This window comes from Clarias gariepinus, chromosome 10 (genome assembly GCF_024256425.1).
Source record: "Clarias gariepinus isolate MV-2021 ecotype Netherlands chromosome 10, CGAR_prim_01v2, whole genome shotgun sequence".
In the NCBI taxonomy this organism is placed as follows: domain Eukaryota; kingdom Metazoa; phylum Chordata; class Actinopteri; order Siluriformes; family Clariidae; genus Clarias; species Clarias gariepinus.
Window position 1 is genome coordinate 24,093,359 of NC_071109.1, and position 19,118 is coordinate 24,112,476.

At 36.0% G+C, this 19,118-nt stretch overlaps 1 protein-coding gene across 1 annotated transcript; it reads right to left on the reverse strand.

Annotated features, from left to right (window-relative positions):
• Window positions 1-1,231: 1,231 nt before the first annotated feature.
• On the reverse strand, window positions 1,232-7,452 carry gm2a (ganglioside GM2 activator). The gene is made up of 4 exons (XM_053506626.1): window positions 7,206-7,452; window positions 6,970-7,122; window positions 5,287-5,469; window positions 1,232-2,893 (listed from the first exon to the last, which is right to left on the reverse strand). Exons 1-4 carry the CDS (start codon window positions 7,305-7,307, stop codon window positions 2,738-2,740), a joined length of 594 nt encoding a protein of 197 aa, XP_053362601.1. The 5' UTR covers window positions 7,308-7,452; the 3' UTR covers window positions 1,232-2,737.
• Between the last annotated feature and the right edge of the window lie 11,666 nt (window positions 7,453-19,118).

The window sequence follows — 19,118 nt, forward strand, 5'->3', positions numbered from 1 at the left end:
TCTCAACACTGACTTGCCTGTCAGGACTGTTCAATCTCTGATAAAGAAATAATCTGAAGAACTGAAATAAGAAGCTCTGTTGATACTAAACCATGGTTTAGATTTCACCCACTACTACCAGAAGACTTTTTTAGGAGGCTAAGAATAAACCACAAACAACTTCAAGTGAAATACAGGCTGCTCTGGAAAAAGAAGTGGTGGTGGTGTTTCAAGGAGCACAATAAGGAGGTACTTAAACACAAATGACCTGCATGGTCGAGTTGACAGAAGAAAGTCGTTACTGCACTCATGTCACAAAAAGTGGTGGTGGGTTTCTTATGTTTTGGGGCTCTGTGAGTTTCAGTGGCACCGGGGTGTTGGTCCAAAGCACAAGGCCAACTTGACCGTCCAGTGGCTACAGCAAAAAAAGGTGAGGGTTCTGGAGTGCTTATCACAGTCTCGTATCATCTTAAACATGTAGTTTTTACAAGACAACATAATATAAACAGAATATTATATATAAATATAAAACACAATGTTGTAGGTGTAGACATAATTAAAATCTTGAAAATATTTCAACAGTTGGTCATAAATTAGGATTCACTCACTCACTCATCATCTATATTGCTTTATCCTGTTTTCAGAGTCGAAGAGGACTGGAGCATAAGATATTGTAAACCCTGGACAGGGTGCCAATCCATCCTAGGGCACTTACACATACACACACTACGGGCAAGTTAGGAATGCCAATTTGCCTAATATGCATGTCTTTGGACTGTGGGAGGAGACCGGGGTACCCGGAGGAAACCCACCAATCACAGAGAGAACATGCAAACTCCATGCACACAGAGGCGCGGATCTAATCTGGCTGCAGGTGCAAGGCGACGATGCTAACCACTGTTATAAGAATTAATAAAAATATTATTTATAAATTACATTACTAAAATTAACTACTTACATCAACTTTAAGAACACTTTTAGGTCCCTAAGGACCTAATTCACATTTACCTGTGATAACAGACACATGACATGTTACAAAACAATTCACACAGTCTGACGCAGGATTCAGTCAGGTGAATCTGCAGTTTGGCCTCTTTATCTTTTATCGTGTTGTTGACATAAAATCTGCTTGTTTTCTATTTTTATCAGACCCATGTGATAGTCACAAGTGAGAAAATGCAGGGCATTAAGCACAAGAAAGAACAAACAATCTAGTCTCATATTGGCTTAGACTTAAGCAAGTTCACACAGATAAGTCAGTAAAAGTCTTTAATGGTGGCTGTATCATGAAAGATTGCGTTGCTTAATAACATACTTCTTCATTATTTTGACTATTACTTTCACATTTAGACAGAGTTATGTGGCTTAACGGAAAAAAACTGCTATTCCATCCATAGTTTAGCAGAAGAAATCATAAACCAGCACTTTATTTTTATTTATTTGCAAATCGTTTTGCAAGGCAGTAAATATGTTTATACTATAAACATCAATCGTTTAACTCATCATACATTTTTTTTATTTAGACCCCACAGTGCAAAATCATGTATCATTAATTTTAAGTGTTTAATTCTGTCCTGACAAAAAGCAGAATATAAAATATACCACGTGTCAATATGAACTGGGGCCATTTCTATTTATATTGCCTGTAAGACCTATTAAAAACAGGCAAAAAACAAATTCAACTAAATTAATAATGGAATGAATTAATATAAATAAAATAAAAATAGTGCTAGCCTATACCAGAGTTAGAGCTTGTTTTTAAAATATTAAACTGAATTCAAATTGTTAGTGAATAACAGAAAACAGTTAGGAAGGCTATTGTGAATTCTATATTCAGTTTATATATCTTTACAGTATATATGCACTGTGTGTTTACATAACAAAAGACAATGAATGTATATATGATGAAACAATGATTGGTTAAAGTGTTTTATCACCATCAGGTGTTCAAAGTGTAGAACACCAGCATCTCAGAGAAGCTCATAGCGAAAGCATCTTAAATAGGGACAATTGATTCCTTTTTTTAAACTCTGTCAGATATAATCTACTAGAAGTATCTTTTACAACCACTAAAATCTTGTTTTTATACTATCCTTTTTAAAAAAATACCTATATATTACACTTTTGTTCATAGCTTGTTTGAATTGAAATCAATCCAAATTCTTGTAACACTAAGGCAACAATACGAAGCCTAAAATTTCAGAAATATACAAACATTATAAAAAAAGCCCCACAAAATATTATTAGATGTGTTTAAATAATGCCTAATTTCTAAATAGTTAGATCATACAAATAAAAAATAAATAAAAATATAATAATAATGCTTTTGCCCATGAAATTCCTGGATTTAAAATATTTGCGTTAAGCAAAAGGAAGGAAAGCAAAAGAAAAATACTTAATGTATTTTTTATTTAATTTTTTTTGCACTAAACAGGAAATATATACATAATGTAAAAGTACTTGTAAGAAGTCATTATTAACAAAATCACATTAACAAATACTAAAAATGATTGTTTTTTTTTTTGATGAAGTTAAATTTTAAAGTATGTTAATTTTTATTAATAAATTAGTAGTAAATCGTAAAAGCAAAAAACAAAAAACAAAACATGATCTACAATTCAAAGTGATCCTTGAAGTTCCTGTTAATTTCCCAATTTAGCAGGTTTCTAAATTGCTCCACTGAAGAACAGAATGTGTACGAACAGAACAGCATGCATTGTGCGATAAAGGATCCCAAACAGCTTCTCTGTTGTGGTCGTTAACCTGAATGTAAAGTGAGTGTAACTTTTAAGCATCCGAGCTCTTTGCCCGAGTTTCCCAGCACCCCTTGGACACGATATTGACCGTTGGTCAACCAGAAAGGCAGCTCCACTTTTGGTAGGGCAAAAACAGACTGAGGTAGAGTGTAGTCACCCTTAAAAGGGAAGAAAAATAACAATTAAAGACAAATATGAAAAAACAATGTTGGCGGCATAGATGTGGCTAAAATCTAGAAAATATATCAATTGTAGACTTTAATAACTTCGATCAAACACTGAGATATACTGATTAAAGGAAGCTTTTGGTATCCTTGTATATATACACAATACCAGTCAAAAGTTTGGAAACACCTCGTCCAGTAAAACAATGCTAAAGGAATTTTTTGCATGAGATCTGTCTTGATATTTCATTTTTTCATTATTATTTTTTTGCTCTGTAAAGCCTTCATAACGGCTCGACAACCCCTGGCAAAAAGTATGGAATCACCCCTCTCAGAAGATGTTCATTCATATGTTTAATTGTTTACATGCCACAAAACTATTTTCACTCAACAATTCAAACTACTGGCTGTATAAAACACTTAAAAAAAGAAAAAAAGAAAAAAGAAAGATAACTATAGTCAATGACAACTGTTTTAAAGATCAAACAGAGGAAAAAAATATGGAATCACATAAATCTGAAGAAAATTATATGGAATCACCAAATAAAAACACTACTAGTACTTTGTTTCACCACCTCTGGCTTTTAAAACAGCTTAAATTTCCTGAGGTATGGATTTAACTAATGACAAACAGTATACTTCATCAATCTGTCTCCAGCTTTGTCTTTTTGCAGTTGCCAGATCAGCTTTGCAGGTTGGAGCCTTGTTGTGGACTATTTTCCTTAATTTCCACCACAAATTTTTAATTAGATAAAAGTCCGGACTATTTGCCGGCCATGCCATTAACATTATATGTCTTTTCTGTAGGAAAGCCCTTTACCTGACATACAACCCCATATCATTAATGATTGTGGAAATTTGCATGTTTTCTTAAGTTGTCTATAAATTTTATTGAAACGGCACCAAACAAAAGTTCTAGCATCATCACCCTGCCCAATGCAGATTCATGATTCATCACTGAAAATAACTCTCATCCATTCATCCGCAGTCCAAGATTGTCTTTCTTTAGCCCACTGAAACCTTGTTTTTTTTTTCTGTTTAGATGTTAATGATGGTTTTCGTTTAGCTTTTCTGTATGTAAATCCCATTTCTTTTAGGCGATTATGTTGATATATTTATGTCAATCATCTTGGTTCAACACATCCCTAATGTGTCCAAGCACTCTTTTTTAACTGCAGACTAATTAGCAGTTGTAATCAGATACAGTTGTTTTAGAAATGCAAAGTGCATGGTGATTCCGTATAATTTTCCTCAGATTTGTGTGATTCCATATTTGTTTTCTCGGTTTGATCTTTAAAACAGTTATCATTGACTATAGTTATCTTTCTTTGTTTTTTTTTTAAAAGTATTTTATACAGCCACAAGGTTGGATTGTTGAATGAAAATAATAAAAATTTTGTGGCATGTAGGTGCTTGTTTTTTTTCCTACACAATTAAACATATGAATGAACATCTTCTGAGAGGGGTGATTCCATACCTTTTGCCAGGGGTTGTAATCTGAGATGATGTTAAGAGGGTTTTTTTGAAACTGGTAACTCCTAATGAACTTCTCTGCATAAGAGGTACGTTTTGGTGTTTCTTTTCTGGGAAGGTCTGCATGAGAGCCAAGTTCATCATGGTGCTTTTCTCAGTTTTGCAGATGCACTTGACAATACTGTTCTTGCAAGAATTATTCCAGAACAGCTGACCTTGGTGTCTTAAAATAACAACTGACTGTTCTTGTTACCCAATTACCTAATGCCATATGTGTTATTTCATAATGTTAAAAATAAAATTCTGTATTGTTTTAGAATGTAGAAAATAAATCCAAACCCATGTCCAAACTTTTGACTGGTACTGTTAACCTTCCTTGAATAGTGGTTTAAAAGTTTTTAAAGGTCTTAAGTTGTTTGAATGACATGATCAATGTCTGTGAGTTTATTTTGTTAAACTTGATGTGAAGATATGTGAAATCATTAGCAGCATTGAATTGGCTGGGCAATTTGCTGACAAATCTGAAATTTATTGGCTCTTAAATAGTAAAGATCGGTTTGAAGTAAAACCGACAACTGAACCGAAGAAATTATCATGCCTTTTCTTCTTTTAAGTAACTTTGCTTTTGTACACTTTCTAACCTTTTATAGACTTTTACAGATTTCCACACACAGTGACAAAAGTGTCACATTCTGATCAAACTATTGGGTAATTATGTGCTGTAGAAAAACAATCACATTTGGGAGTAACTTTGTGCAAAAGAAAAGCACAATTCAGTTCCGGAAAGCTGTATACAGTAGAAAGCCCAAGATTATAACTTCCTTACAGTAATAGGTTTCATAATGAGTTGAACATGCATGTGTGAAAAGTTGACTGTATGTCTGCTTATAGTGTGTGAAGGTGTTGAAACTCACTGCTTTGAAGGGACAGTGACACGGAAGGCCGTACGTGTATAGAGGCTCAGGACAGTTCTGACCTGGAGGAATGAGCTGATCCAGTATACTACAGATATCCTGATAGTGGCAGCTCCCTAGGTCGTCCACACAAGGGACCTTGACCCAGAATCCAGCCACTTCTTTCTCCAGAGTGACATTTACCTGTGATAAGACATCACATTTTACTCAATAAAAAAAATAAATAAATGAATGAAATAAATAAATAATAAAAAATATTAATCACACAGTCTGACTCAGGATTTAATCAGGTAATCTGCAGTTTGGCCTCTTTATCTCTTTATCAATTTGTTGACATAAAATCTGCTCATTGTTTCAGTTCTCCAGAACCATGTGATAGTCACAAGTGGGAAAACACACACACAAAGCAATAAACACAGACAATCTTATTGGCTTAGACTTAAACAGGTTCACACAGATAAGTTATTAAAAGTCCTAAATGGTGGCTTTATCGTGAAAGATTCAGTTGCTAAATAACATATTACTTCATAATTTAGGCAAATACTGTAGTTAGATCAATCGATCTATGAAAGATTATTTTGCTTGATTGCAAAAATCTATTACTTTTGCATTTTGACAGTTATTTGGCCTGGACAAAATTTTTTACTTCACTCAGTAAAAATTTACTTTACTTTAGCAGCATTAACCAGCACTTTGTATATTTCTTATTTCTTTATTCTTTCTTTCTTTTTATTCAAGAAAATATACTTGCACTATAAACATCATTTAACTTATCATACATGCTTTCTATTCAGTTCTCATTGTGCTAAATCATGCATTGCTAGTTTGAGTGTGTTATAAAAAAGCAGAAGAAGATATACACCATGCGCAATTTAAACTGCGCCCTGTACTACCTAGATATTAAAAACAGGTAAAACAATAGGCTAAGATATCTAAAGATTAAGATGTTGAACTTGTAGAAAAACACATAAAAATCTACTTTATTCTTGAATTAATGGTCATAGTTTTTTTGACTATTAGTTCTTGTAATACTCAAAAAAGCAGAAGTGTGAAGGCGGTTATTTTCCATTTCCTGTATTTATTATGATTTCAGGCAATAGTGACTCTAACACTGCAACAACAAGAGGTGCGACAATATAGATATAAAAAGCGAATAATGCACCTTAACTTCAAGGTGATGTTAGAAGACTGGTGCATCAAGTTTACCAAGGCTGTCACCATTTTTTTAGCACTGAACCTGTACAGACATGCAGCTACTGTAAATAGGGCCCCGTATTTTTAAGATAAATGTATGCTTTAAAATGTATTGCTGTTATAACGACTACTATTTCTTCTGATCTTTTCGGGTTGGAATAAAACCTCCTTAAAGCAAGTGATAAAAAAAATAATACAAATTTTAAGTTCAGAGACAAATAGGTAGGGATCTTGAAACACACCTTTAACAAAATTAGAGCTTAATGTAAAGAAACGTCTGAGACGCCAGCATAGTCACAAATTGTGAAAATATAACCTGAAATATGTGTTTGTGCTGCTTGAGGACATGCTGCGAACAATCATGCTTTAAATTCTATTTTGGTGCATTAACACATTTTAGTGCATACATGTTGGGTGTCTATTCAATCTCATGGCTATAACAGATATAACAAAAGATATCAGAAGTGTGAAAGTGTGTGCAGTGCTTACAGAGAGGGAGGACACCAGAGGCACTGAGGTTCTCCCAGCTGCACTTGCTGTCAAATCTCCAGGAATGTTAATGGGATCTGGAGACAGATCCAGACCCTTCATAACAGCTGGATCTTCACCCTTTCCACAGTTCTCCCAGCTGAAGCCTGAGACCTGACAGGGAAACGTGACACATGTTACACTGATTCCAGTTTCCGTGTTTAAACTGTAAACTAATACAAAGCCAGCACTCTCACCTTGGTTAATCTCAGCGGTCTGCTGATCTGCACTGCACATTCTCCCTGAGAAAACAACACACCAACGGTCCACAAAGCAAGACACAGGGGAACGCACATCATTGCTTTACAATTTATCTCGTCAGTGGAAAACACTGTAAGGTAGACTTAAAAACACACACACAGCTGCAGGCTTTCCTCAGTCCACTCATCCAGTGCCACAGACACACTGAGTGTAAAACATTCCAAATGCAATAATGTATCCCTCGTAACGCTCGCTACTACTTCCGCGTTATACCACCTAGTGCCCCCCCTACAGGCTGGTGGATGCATCAACAAGCACGATTGCTACAAGAGGAGAAATGACCCCGTTGTAGTTATTCTTTTCCACCACAAGATGGCGGTCTTGGACCGACATCGCGTTCTCGCCTCAGCGAACTGAAATTGATTCCCCAGTTGCAAACAAACTATACTATAAGATGTTGATGTCCAATTAAGCTGCTTAATTTAATGGGAAACATTTTACAGCATATTAGAACACAAAAAGGTTTAATCAAGAAATTACCATGTGATGTAATAAAAAAGGTGGGGTGAGTTCTGCCTTAGGTGTGTGTGTGTGTGTGTGTGTGTGTGTGGAGTTTGCATGTCCATCACATGCTTGGAGTTTTTAAAGTGTTTATTTTTTCCAGTATAACATCTACAATAAATTCAAAATTAACTATAATTTAAATTTGAATTTTATTACATTCCTCTGCAATGTTCATCATATTTACAACTTAGACTTATTCCTATTTAGAAAGTAAAAATATTTTTTTCTAAATAAAAAAGTGTTAGGTTACAAGGATTATAAAATTATTTGACATGTATTATGGCAACAAAAGCCTATTTCTCGTGAAAATGCTACAATTACATTATTTAATTTAATACAAGAATGTTCATTAACAATTATATTACTGAAAATAACTTGAGGGGAAAAGGAAAATCTTTTATTTATTTATTTATTTTTTTGCTTTACAGTATGCACTTATAGTAAACTGGCCTGGACACACGCTTATGCAAAACCTCCTGTTCCATGTTAGGTCAAATCCATCAGTCATTTGATCTGAACACATGGTTCAATAAAAGAGATTGGATATGAGGAAATTCTAAACTGTCTTAGCAAGTCAGTTAACATAGTCAATATCACAAATTTGCTCATATTTAAGACCCAGAAATAGAGCAGAATATTGAATATGAACATTTATTGTTTATGTGTTCCAATAAGCAATCTTTATTTTAAATATTCAAAAATTCTAAAACCTTTTGTAATTTAAAATGAAATGATTTTTCAAATAAATTGTTTGAATGTTTAATGTGGCTTGGAATTTCGGACCTCAATGTACACAGACATGCAAAAAGATTAATAGACAATTATAATTTTATGATAAACTGTATGCACCAAAATTATTATTACTGCTATGTGTATTCTTGTTCCAAGAATTTTTAAAGATGTTCAAAGAGGGCAGATTGTTATTCCATAAGGTGCTGCTTCCAGAGTGTGATAGCTAGGAATCTTTAAATACCCATTTTTGCCATTAACAGAATTACAATTCAGTTCAACAAACCCTTTCATTCGATGTCTGGGTGAGTTGAAGTTTTTTAAAGCTATGAGTCAACAAAGTGTCAATAATGCCTTAACATCTAAACCTTACTTGCTTGAACATGTAACAAAATTGGTGCATCTATTTCATCATACAGCTATGGGTGTCTATTTACTTCCTCCTTGTGTGTGTGTGCACACCATAATGACACATTTTCACAAATATATCAAGGAACATGTTATTTGGGATGCCGTGATTGTGCCAAATAGGCAGAGCTAAAAGTATTCTTTGAAAACGGCACGGAAAAGCTCTCACACATATATGGATCCTGTGCTGCAACTTTTGCTTTGTCTTAAGGCGGTATAAAGGCCATATGATGGCACTGCACGTGCACATGAGTCACCTTTAATCTCGCTGCGTGAGAGCACACAGGTAAATGCCAGCCCATATGCACACAACAATCTCCTCACGTCTAAATTAAAGAGAAGCAAGGTAACAAACAATGGAAAGATAGTGACAGGTATGTTCAAAGTGTAGATTTACATGCAATGTTAGCTTAATGGATGCATCAGGTTGTGATAAGAACTTGCCTTATGTAGGCTGTGAGAAAGTAAGAGTCAAAAGTATAACATAGGTTCTTATTTGAATATCTACATTTGGTATCTCACATTCAAAACCCTTGGCTGGTGCTGAACCTGAAGAAGAAATTAGATTTTTAAATAAAAGCCACAACACTATAACCTATAGTGCTGTTATGTATGCGACCAAAGATTTTTATTTCCAAACTCTTATTGCTCAATTTTTTTCCTAACTAGCTATAATTCATTAATTTATTCATCTTCTATACTGCTTATTCTGTACAGGCTTTTAGGGGGCCTGGAGCCTATCCCAGGAGACTTTGGGCACAAAGCAGGGTACACCCTGGAAAGGGTGCCAATCCATCGCAGGGCACACACACACTATGGGAAATTTGGCAACGGCAATTAGCCTAATCTGCTAGTCTTTGGACTGTGGGAGGAGACCGGAGTACCCAGAGAAAACCCACCAAGCACTGGGAGAACATGTAAACTCCATAAACAGAGACCCAAGGTGGGTTCCAAATTCTCTGGGACTGTCTCCAGGCCTCCCATGACCCTGAACAGAATAAGCGATATATAGAGTAAGAGTAAGTGAGAGAGAGAGAGAGAGAGAGATTCAACAAGAGTCCAAAAAAATATTAAAATGCTAGGTTAGTTATGTTCTACATTTTTCTACTTTATCTAAAAATGGATAATTGTTCTTGCTTTCAGTGGCAAGCTGTATATATGTAACTCAGAATACTCATGTTGAATGCAAATATCCTGACCATCTGATCCTAATGCAGAAAACCTGACCAATTTTCCGAATGCAAAAATTCCAGCTATCCAAAATGCACACAGAAAAATATCTAAACAGAGAAGGCCTACATTTTCATTACCATGTGAGTCTGTTCAAAGCATGCAAACCCTATATAAAACTGATGTCATGAAGGTAAACTTGTAGCTAAATTAACATATGAACAGTTTGACAGCAAAAAAATGCAACAAAAAACAAAACAAAACACCATTTTCACACCAACTTTAGTCATTTTGGTACAAGATTTTTAACACTAAATAACAAGCTGTTTATTTAAAAACTGCTATATAACTAATGTAAAGCTTTAAGCGGACTCATTTTAGGCAAACACAACATGGAGAGCTGCAAACTCCATGCACAGAGACCTGGGGTGGGAACCAGAACTTGGAAGTTGGAAGTTCAAGGCCACAGCACTAACCAGTACACCACCAATACCTGATTAGCCCAACTGCTTAAACTGATAACAATTACATTATTATTAACATAACCACCATATTATTATTATTATTATTATTATTGTTGTTGTTGTTGTTGTTGTTTTTGTTAAATGTCCATTTAAAGGGCATAAAGATTTATCTATGTATATATTTATTTCTAAATTGCTTTTATAACTTACTGTAGCAAAAAAATAAAGAAGTAAAAAAAAAACGTTTATATCCAAAGTTTGTAAGTGATTAAAACTTGCCCTTACTGTACATATAAATAGTATTAAGGATTTTTTTTAATGAAATATGAAATATGAAATATATATATGAATACATATAAATATGAAAATCAAGGAGGCGCCAAATGCATTTAAGGAAAAAAATGTGGCTAGTTTTTCAATTAAAAAGATATTACACAACATAAAAGAAATGTTGATCTGTGCAGTCGTAAGCTGGTGGCAGAACCAATGGGAGAACTAGATGGATTCGCTTATGCTGCAGAAGGACCAGATATTTTGAAAGAATGAAAACAGGCTTCTGTTTACACCAGCAACTTCTTTTAAAGCAGTGCTTCCTAGTTTATATCTCTGGTATTGTAATACTAATACTATTGTTGACCAAGAGTGTAGCTCTGTAGTGTATTTGAGAACATTATGATTTTGCTTTCAGACAGATTTCTTTTGTCATAATCGAAAAAAAAAAACACATGCACAGACACTCTACATGAGAAAAGAATCAAATTCACACAACAGTGCAAGCATAGCACAAAAGAATTGTGGCCAAGCTTTAAAATATTGTGCTTGGGCTTTTTCATTGGAGGGGTAAGACATATTGCTTTTGTAGCCGCATACGTGACATACTGTAGGACCAATTTCCTCAATGTATAAAAAAAGTGTTATAGCTATTATTATTCACAAACAAGCCAAGTGCAACTTATTATTATAATTTTTTCTTTACAAAATATGAGGCAAAAAAGTATGTGCTTACGCAAGAATCCTGCAAGTGACTGGGGCAGTCAGAAGGAGCAGATTAGCTGATAACTCATGTTATCCATGAGAAAAATGAAGGGTGATAAGAAGCTCTCTTTAAGGCACATATCTTTGCTTACATTCCATATTCTCCTAAATCAGGGCACTCCTATATCACCTCTTATATATACATTTCCATCCCAGGAATCTGCCCGTTTATGATGTTATCAGCCCTCAGTGTAGCCAATGACTGAATATATCACACGGTAGTGACCTGACATCTCTGTAAACTGATGTGTATGATCAGTAAAAGTGTAATACAGGTGCCTGCATTCTTGAAAAGCCATTAGGACAGAGAGGACAGCTGGACATATAAGAAAAAAAAAATACGAACTGCAATTTTGAATGAGCACAAAGAGGAAAGATGATTTTAACCACATTTTCCTCTTTACCTTTGTATTTATTCTAGTCACAGAGCATACTTCTACTCCCTCCCTAGAGGGCACGGAGTATTTACTGTGAGACCTTTTACCCTGTGTGTGTGTGTGTGTGTAAATGCCAGGATGTGTGGAACAGAAGATGCATCAGTCAAGAATCCTACAGGCCATAGTCCTACCCACTATTGACACTATTCCAGGAGTTTGAACCACTTCCACACCACTTGCCCTAGAATGCTTCTCGGCACAAGTGGCAAGTCAAGGTAAGTGACACAGTGACTGCAAACCATCTCGATACAGTCCTATCCGCAATGGGCGAGGACATTAGTTTGTCTGCCAGACCATTATCTTTCCAAAACAGAATTCTATGGTGAATTACAGCATGGCAAACACAGTCAGGAGACCAGAAAAAAGAGGATTGATGTAAATCAACACTCAAGGCCTTCAGTATCAACCACAGCTCATGAAAGCAGGCAGCCCTGGACACGGCAAAGTGCAATTCGGCTGTCCATCACAACATTAGTTTGCAATGGCTGCTGCAGGTGAGCAACACTGACAGGTGAGAAAAGTGAACCTCTAGCAACATCACTTGCTCACACTGCCCAAGGACCTTCAGCATGCAGATCGGCCTAATCAGCCACCTGCGCTCACACCGTGCCCCGGACCAACAACCCCAGCATAACTGATGGTCGTTGTGTCAAAAGCCAGACAAGGAGGTGTGTGTGGAGGCAGATTATATATGATTGTTGATGCAGGGGTATTTCATGGCCACAGGATCCTCCAAAGACATCAGCACTCCTTGTGTGCATTCCTTCTTATCTTGCTGATTGCCTCTTAAACATTCTCTTTTTGCCACTGAAATATCTGCAACACAGAGCCTCTTTATTTAAAATGTTATAAGGAACTCATATCTTATCTAAACCATACAAAAGTCACACACTGTCCCTCTGCTACATTATAAATACCAGGCAAAGCTGATATCTAGGACCAAGGTTGTTCATAAACAATCCTCTTTCAAAAAAAAAAAATGGTGACTATTTTAAACACAGATCGAGCATTTGCATGTTTCCCAACACTGTCATTGATACCGTCAATGCATTCTAAAAATGACAGGGTCAGTCCTGTTATATCATTTATTTTAGTAAGTAGTGTCATAGAATCTTAGTGGTTTAAGCACCAGTAAAATATACCCACTTTTAAACAAAAGACCTTATTCATTAATCTGGATATGAAAGGTTTTATGTTCATAAGAGGTTCCAAACAAGAAATTTAGACAAATTCAGAAAAACTTGTATTTGTGCTTTTGAGTGTGTATAATTGGTTATATGTACATAAAAACAAACATTTTTTACACAACTTTACTCAAAAAAAAAAAGAAGATAAATGAGGTGCATTGTTTGCACAGGGTGTGAACACAATGGCCCAGATATTAATCTTTGGTCCTAGAGGAAGTCTTGCTTCAGGATTTGAATCAACAATTATTACCAGTGAAATACGTTGTCTTATCATCGTGAAATGTAAATCTAGTAAGTTGAAGTTCCTGTCCGAACCAGTTTTCAACACTGACAACAAACATTAAGGGTTACACAAAAAAAGAAGCATGCAGCCATAAAACGAACCTGTGCACCAGGCTGTGCATGCCTGAGATTTAAAGAGGAAATTGTAGCGAATAAAAGTGCTCATTGTGTGCTGGTATATGTTTTTTATAGAATTATATAAATAATGGAAAGATGATGGAAACTGATGTAAATTATATGTTAGGGCTTTCACCGTCACCAGCGCTCAATCCACTGAACGCCTCCAGGAAATTTCGGAGCCATGTGTTAGACAGTGCTCTTCAACAAATCACCAACTGAGAGAATATCTTTTGGAGAAATGGTGTTCATCTCTCCAGCACAGTTCCAGAGACTGCTCCAGAGTACAACTGATGCCAAATGCAAATCGAAGCTTATAGTGGTCTTACACCTTGGGACACTTGTGTGTACTTTGTTAGCTTCCTTTTGAAAACGGTAAAAAGGCTTTCAGTAAATTATATTAATTTTTCACTAGTTGGTCCACTCAATGATTACATGACTTCCGTGTCGTATGGTGTGTATAACCATGAGAGAGAGAGAGAGAGAGAGAGAGAGAGAGAGAGAGAGCAGCCTGTAGTGTGTTTTAGGCCCAGCAGGTCTGCTGCGAGTTTGATTGTATTTCCTGTGCACGCTGTGTTGGGCTGAATCCCATCCCCTCTCCCCCTACCTTCCTCCATCTGCCTTTCCTCCTCTCCCTCCTCCTCCTGTTCCCTCTTTCGCCCTTGTGCTGGCCCACACCCAGCACGGAGGAGCCTCCCACTCCTTTTGGCTTGTCCCAGCCAGGAGCAGGTGATAGTGTTGTCATGTCAGGCTGAACACTCTGTCCTGCCCTTCCCCCTTCCCCAGTGTCTCTCTCTCTCTCTCTCTTTCTCTCACTATTGGGGTATTGTATGACGGGAAAATGAAAGCACAGATAGGGTTCACGTGTCGGGCTGATGGACATAAAACAAACTGCATGCACACTGATAAACCGGATGACGTGGATTTAGTAAAAAAAAGAAGAAAAGAAGCATTGCTTCCAGCTTTGTGACGATAAGTCTGATCATGTTTGTGGCGCCATGCAATCTGTGTAATTCTTAAAAGTGAAACTTTATCCAATAACACTGACAAAACAATGTTAATTATACAAAAATAATTCAAGACATTTCAGGCAACATTTCTCTCTCTCTCTCTCTCTCTCTCTCTGTCTGTCTGAGGGCAGTTGTTGTAAATTAAACATTTACATGTACTACATGTTACAAACAAGTGTAATAGGGACTTACTTTTGAAAAAAAGCATAAATTAATGTTACATTAATACATTATGTAAAAGATTAATAATAATAATAATAATAATAATAATAATAATAATAATACATGATTGACGATTGAGAAGAAAGAACGAGAGATTTCCTGTTCCCATAGTTTTCTCCAAATCAGATGAACAAAATTTTTTTTGTGAAATATATTCCCCACAGGGGGTCACTAGTGAATCTTCGTCCTTTAGGAGACTGAACAGGTGAAAGTCAGATGAAGCGAGATCAGGACTATAGGCAGGATACTTTACCACCTCAAAACAAAGTTTTTGCAGAGTGTTGGCAGCGTTGCAGAAGTTTGTGGACGTGCATTATTTAAAATCTCAGAAAACTGTAAGCATCAATTTTTCAGCTGATGGTTGACTTTCAAACAATTTCTTGATGGGCGATTGAGACTGTTTCGTTCCAACCTCTGCCGTTTACTCTCAAGCCTTTAGTACTAAACCCATGTCTCGTCATCAGTAATGATTCTCTTTAAGGAACTTTCACCTTCCTTAGAGCATCGGTCTATTGATCCAACGCTTTTGTTTAAGCTTTTCTGTGAGTTGTTCCGACACCAGGTACACTCTCAGATCACAAAAAACAAATCAATGCACGCTGCTCTTCTTTTGTGCAAAGCACAAGTCAGGCATCTACTTTTGTTCGCACCACAGTTACTGAGTTTGAACTCATGTAGCACGTTCACACCTGCACAGCAATGACTGGGGAGACTGAAGCATTGAATGGAAAGCACCGATTAGACAGTGTGGAAAACAGAAGTTTTAATATAACTGGCGTGTGGTTAATCTTTCATTTACCCTCATATTTCATGTTAATGTGTTGTCAAGGTTCACACCTTACAAGTGGGGCGCCGGCAGCAGTAATCGTGTACGCACTGTACAAAATGTTTCAGGCCAATTTTTACGTCACTGGCATCTGGCAGTCATTGCACATTCCTAGATTTTTTTTTTCACATTTAGTTCATCTTGTCTATTAGCAGGGAAATCAGGAGCCTAGAAACAAGTGAACATTTTTTAAACTTTTAAAAATAGAAAGTGTCCTGTTGTTTCTGCCAGGAGCAACAGTAACAGTCTGGCCTTTGAAAGGGTAATCAGAGTTTTACAGTGGTGTTGTATCAGTAACATGCAAAAAACCTGAAAAAACCTGAGTACTTCTCACTGAGTAGTCGTATGCACGCGTGCTACACCTACTGTATACATTAAAGTTATGTAATAAATGCAGTTCTTGTGCATAGTATAAAATATAATCCTGCAGGCGCCTGTGCTAACAGGGTTGAGTTAATGCTGTCAGGCTCAACCATAATTGATACTTTTCATAACTAATAAAGGATGATTTAAAAAGAATGTTTCAAGCATAAAACGTTAAAAGAATTCACACATTATTGCAAAAATAATTAATGCACATAGCTGGATGTGGACACTTTGGCTATGTCTTTTAAATATTAATAATTGTTGCATCAGTGCGCCATTTCACACCCTCACCATGAAATCGTTCCTAAAATCATTTGTACCCATAAAAAAGTACAGTAAAGTATGTATACAGTACTTTCCTCAGCACATTAAACTTACATGCTCGTTTTCCTCATCCTTGTTGGAACACATTTTTAATTATGGGTTTAAGTTCTGCATGAATGAACAGCGCTCCTGAGGAGCTCGTTGGTGGGTAGTAAGTCAGGATCATGCAGAGCAAGTGTGGATAAAATACGGATTATGGAATTCAGTCTCTGTGCGCTGTAGTTAGTTTTTTTTATCCTAATGGAAGGGTTGATGAATGAGATCCAGACTCGCATACAATAATTATATCCAATTCAGTTTACAACACAGTGCACATGTGCTTTGTTGGGGAGGAGATTTACTTGCCATACACTAATCTGATTAAATATGAAATGAACGTCTAAGCAAACAAAGAGTAAATATTGTGTATTTAGGTTTGCAATTGCAGTTTTGCTGATTTTGCATTCTGTTACAAACCAAATTCTTCTAATCCACAGGTTTATCTTCCTCATGCTACTTTTCCCCATTACAGTCCTATAAATTATTTGACAAGGATTTTAGCGAACAGACTTTCAAATGATCAGTTGTGTGAAGTCACAAATTACACAGTAGGTCTTTTATAAGCGCAAGCACAGACTGTGATTGTGCTGTGAAGTCTCGGAAGTTTTATCAACAGTCTTAACACAGTGAGGTTTTATATTTCAGCCTTAGCAGCTCGATCAGTCAGCCACAATCATAACAACAATACATGCCTTGAGGAGTGCTGAAAAATGTTCCCTTTTTGATGCATCTTTTTTTGTGTGTGTGTGTCAGCAAACACACATCAGAGTGTTTAACAATAAAAAGCTCAATCTATTCCCGGCACCGTTCACAGAAAATTGCTTTTGGCTCAGACAGAAAAGTTTGTCTGTACTCTCCTGAATGGAAATTGCTTCAGGTGGTTCATTTCACAGGTTCATCTACAGTCCTGTACTGTTCTAGGTCTTTAAAAAAAGAAATGTTAAAGCTATCTTTTTAATTCATGTTTTAAGAAAATTGGGGTGCATTGTTGATTTTTATTGTTCAACAGTTATTAACTCGTGTTTTTTTAATAACAGTAGCTGTTTCTACAGTTTTTGATTCTATACCGTAAAAACCTAAACTAAAACTGATTTTCTGCAAGGAGGCTGCATGTTTTGTCTTATCATCTTCAAGAGAAAGAAAAACAAAGAATCTGAAACATTGTTATTTCTAGCTGTAATAATAATACATTCATCCACCCATCCATCTGGAAATCTCTGTAGTCCAACTAGGGACCGTGGAGGCCAATAGTAACCATCATATTTGTTCCAATTTTATGACTGTGGTAGGACTTCATTTACACACATTTGTACACTACCGGCAATTTGGGAACACCAGTAAGCCTAATCGACATGTCTTTGGACTGTGGGAGGAAACCGGCGGACCTAGAGGAAACCCACCAAGTATGGGGAGAACATGCAAACTCCATGCAAACAAACCCGGGCATCGAACCCAGGACCAGTGCTAACCAGTATGCTACAATGCCACCATCAGTTTAACAAAAATTTTTATATCATGCACCAAATCATCGGGGATTAGTCTTTAACAGCATCAGATTAAACAGCTGTACGAAAAGATATCTGAAAAACTTAATCTGTATCCAATCTACTTTTTCGATTTCTCATCTCTCTGATTATCGAATAAGAGAGTTTGGCTGATGACAAACAAGGATCTTTCACCGTACAAAATTTTATTTCCTTTTATTAATAAGTTAGGCAAAGAGTTCTGCCGTACAAAAAGCAGGTAAACACATGCGAGGATGTGGGTTTTAACCTTAAATAATAATGTCATTGATTATGTTAAAGCTGATCAGCTTATTGTTGTTGTTACTGTCCATTATCACCATTCATGGAATGACTCTTGTCCAATCAGATTGCTCGGTTGGATCTAACTGTTGTAAAATATTGTAATAACTGACTTTCTTTTTTAAAAATAAATGTATATTAATTGGTCAAATGAATGTATGCAATTGTTACAAAATCCGTCTCTGTATGGTAAAAAGTCCTTTGTAATAAAATTCTGAATGAAACAAGCCTGAATTGAGTGGAAAGGTCAAAATGGTAAATCCACAACATAAGATCAAATTATCTTTTCACATCAATCTGAGAAGAAACACCTCTGAATTAAGGTCTTTTAGTCATAGCAGTATTTTTCAGACGTTTCTTAACATGTAGCAGATTGCGCAACAGTATGCTCAAAATGTTCATTATCATACACAAAACACAGATGGACAAACAATACAATTATTGTCCTTCCCATTGGGCAGGAGAAAGTTCTAGTACAGTATAATGCCCAGACACCTGATTGATTAGATAAACATTTAAAAGCTAATGCAATTTAATAAAAGACGGCAAGCTAGTCACATTAATAATAATCGAAATTCCTGTTTATTGGATTGGTCAACCATTTAATCCTACTGAAATGAGATCCTTTTCTAGTCTGAGGAAGAACATCATGTTAACATCTTGGACATAAAGTGAGTCAGTCAGTGGACAGGGTTTAGTTATGAAATATCTTCAGATTGCACATAAGAGACGTTGAACTTTTTGTCAGTAGGTCAGACCACAGGGTAACTGTGAGTAGCAAAAGAGTCATATGATGACTTTATGCAGCACTTTATTTTGCTTGGTTTTGTCAGCGTTACACATACTTGCATTTCCTCATTTTGAATAAGGTTTACTTCATGCATAACCTCACTAGTAAAAGCTGACATGTATGTATAGTTCAGT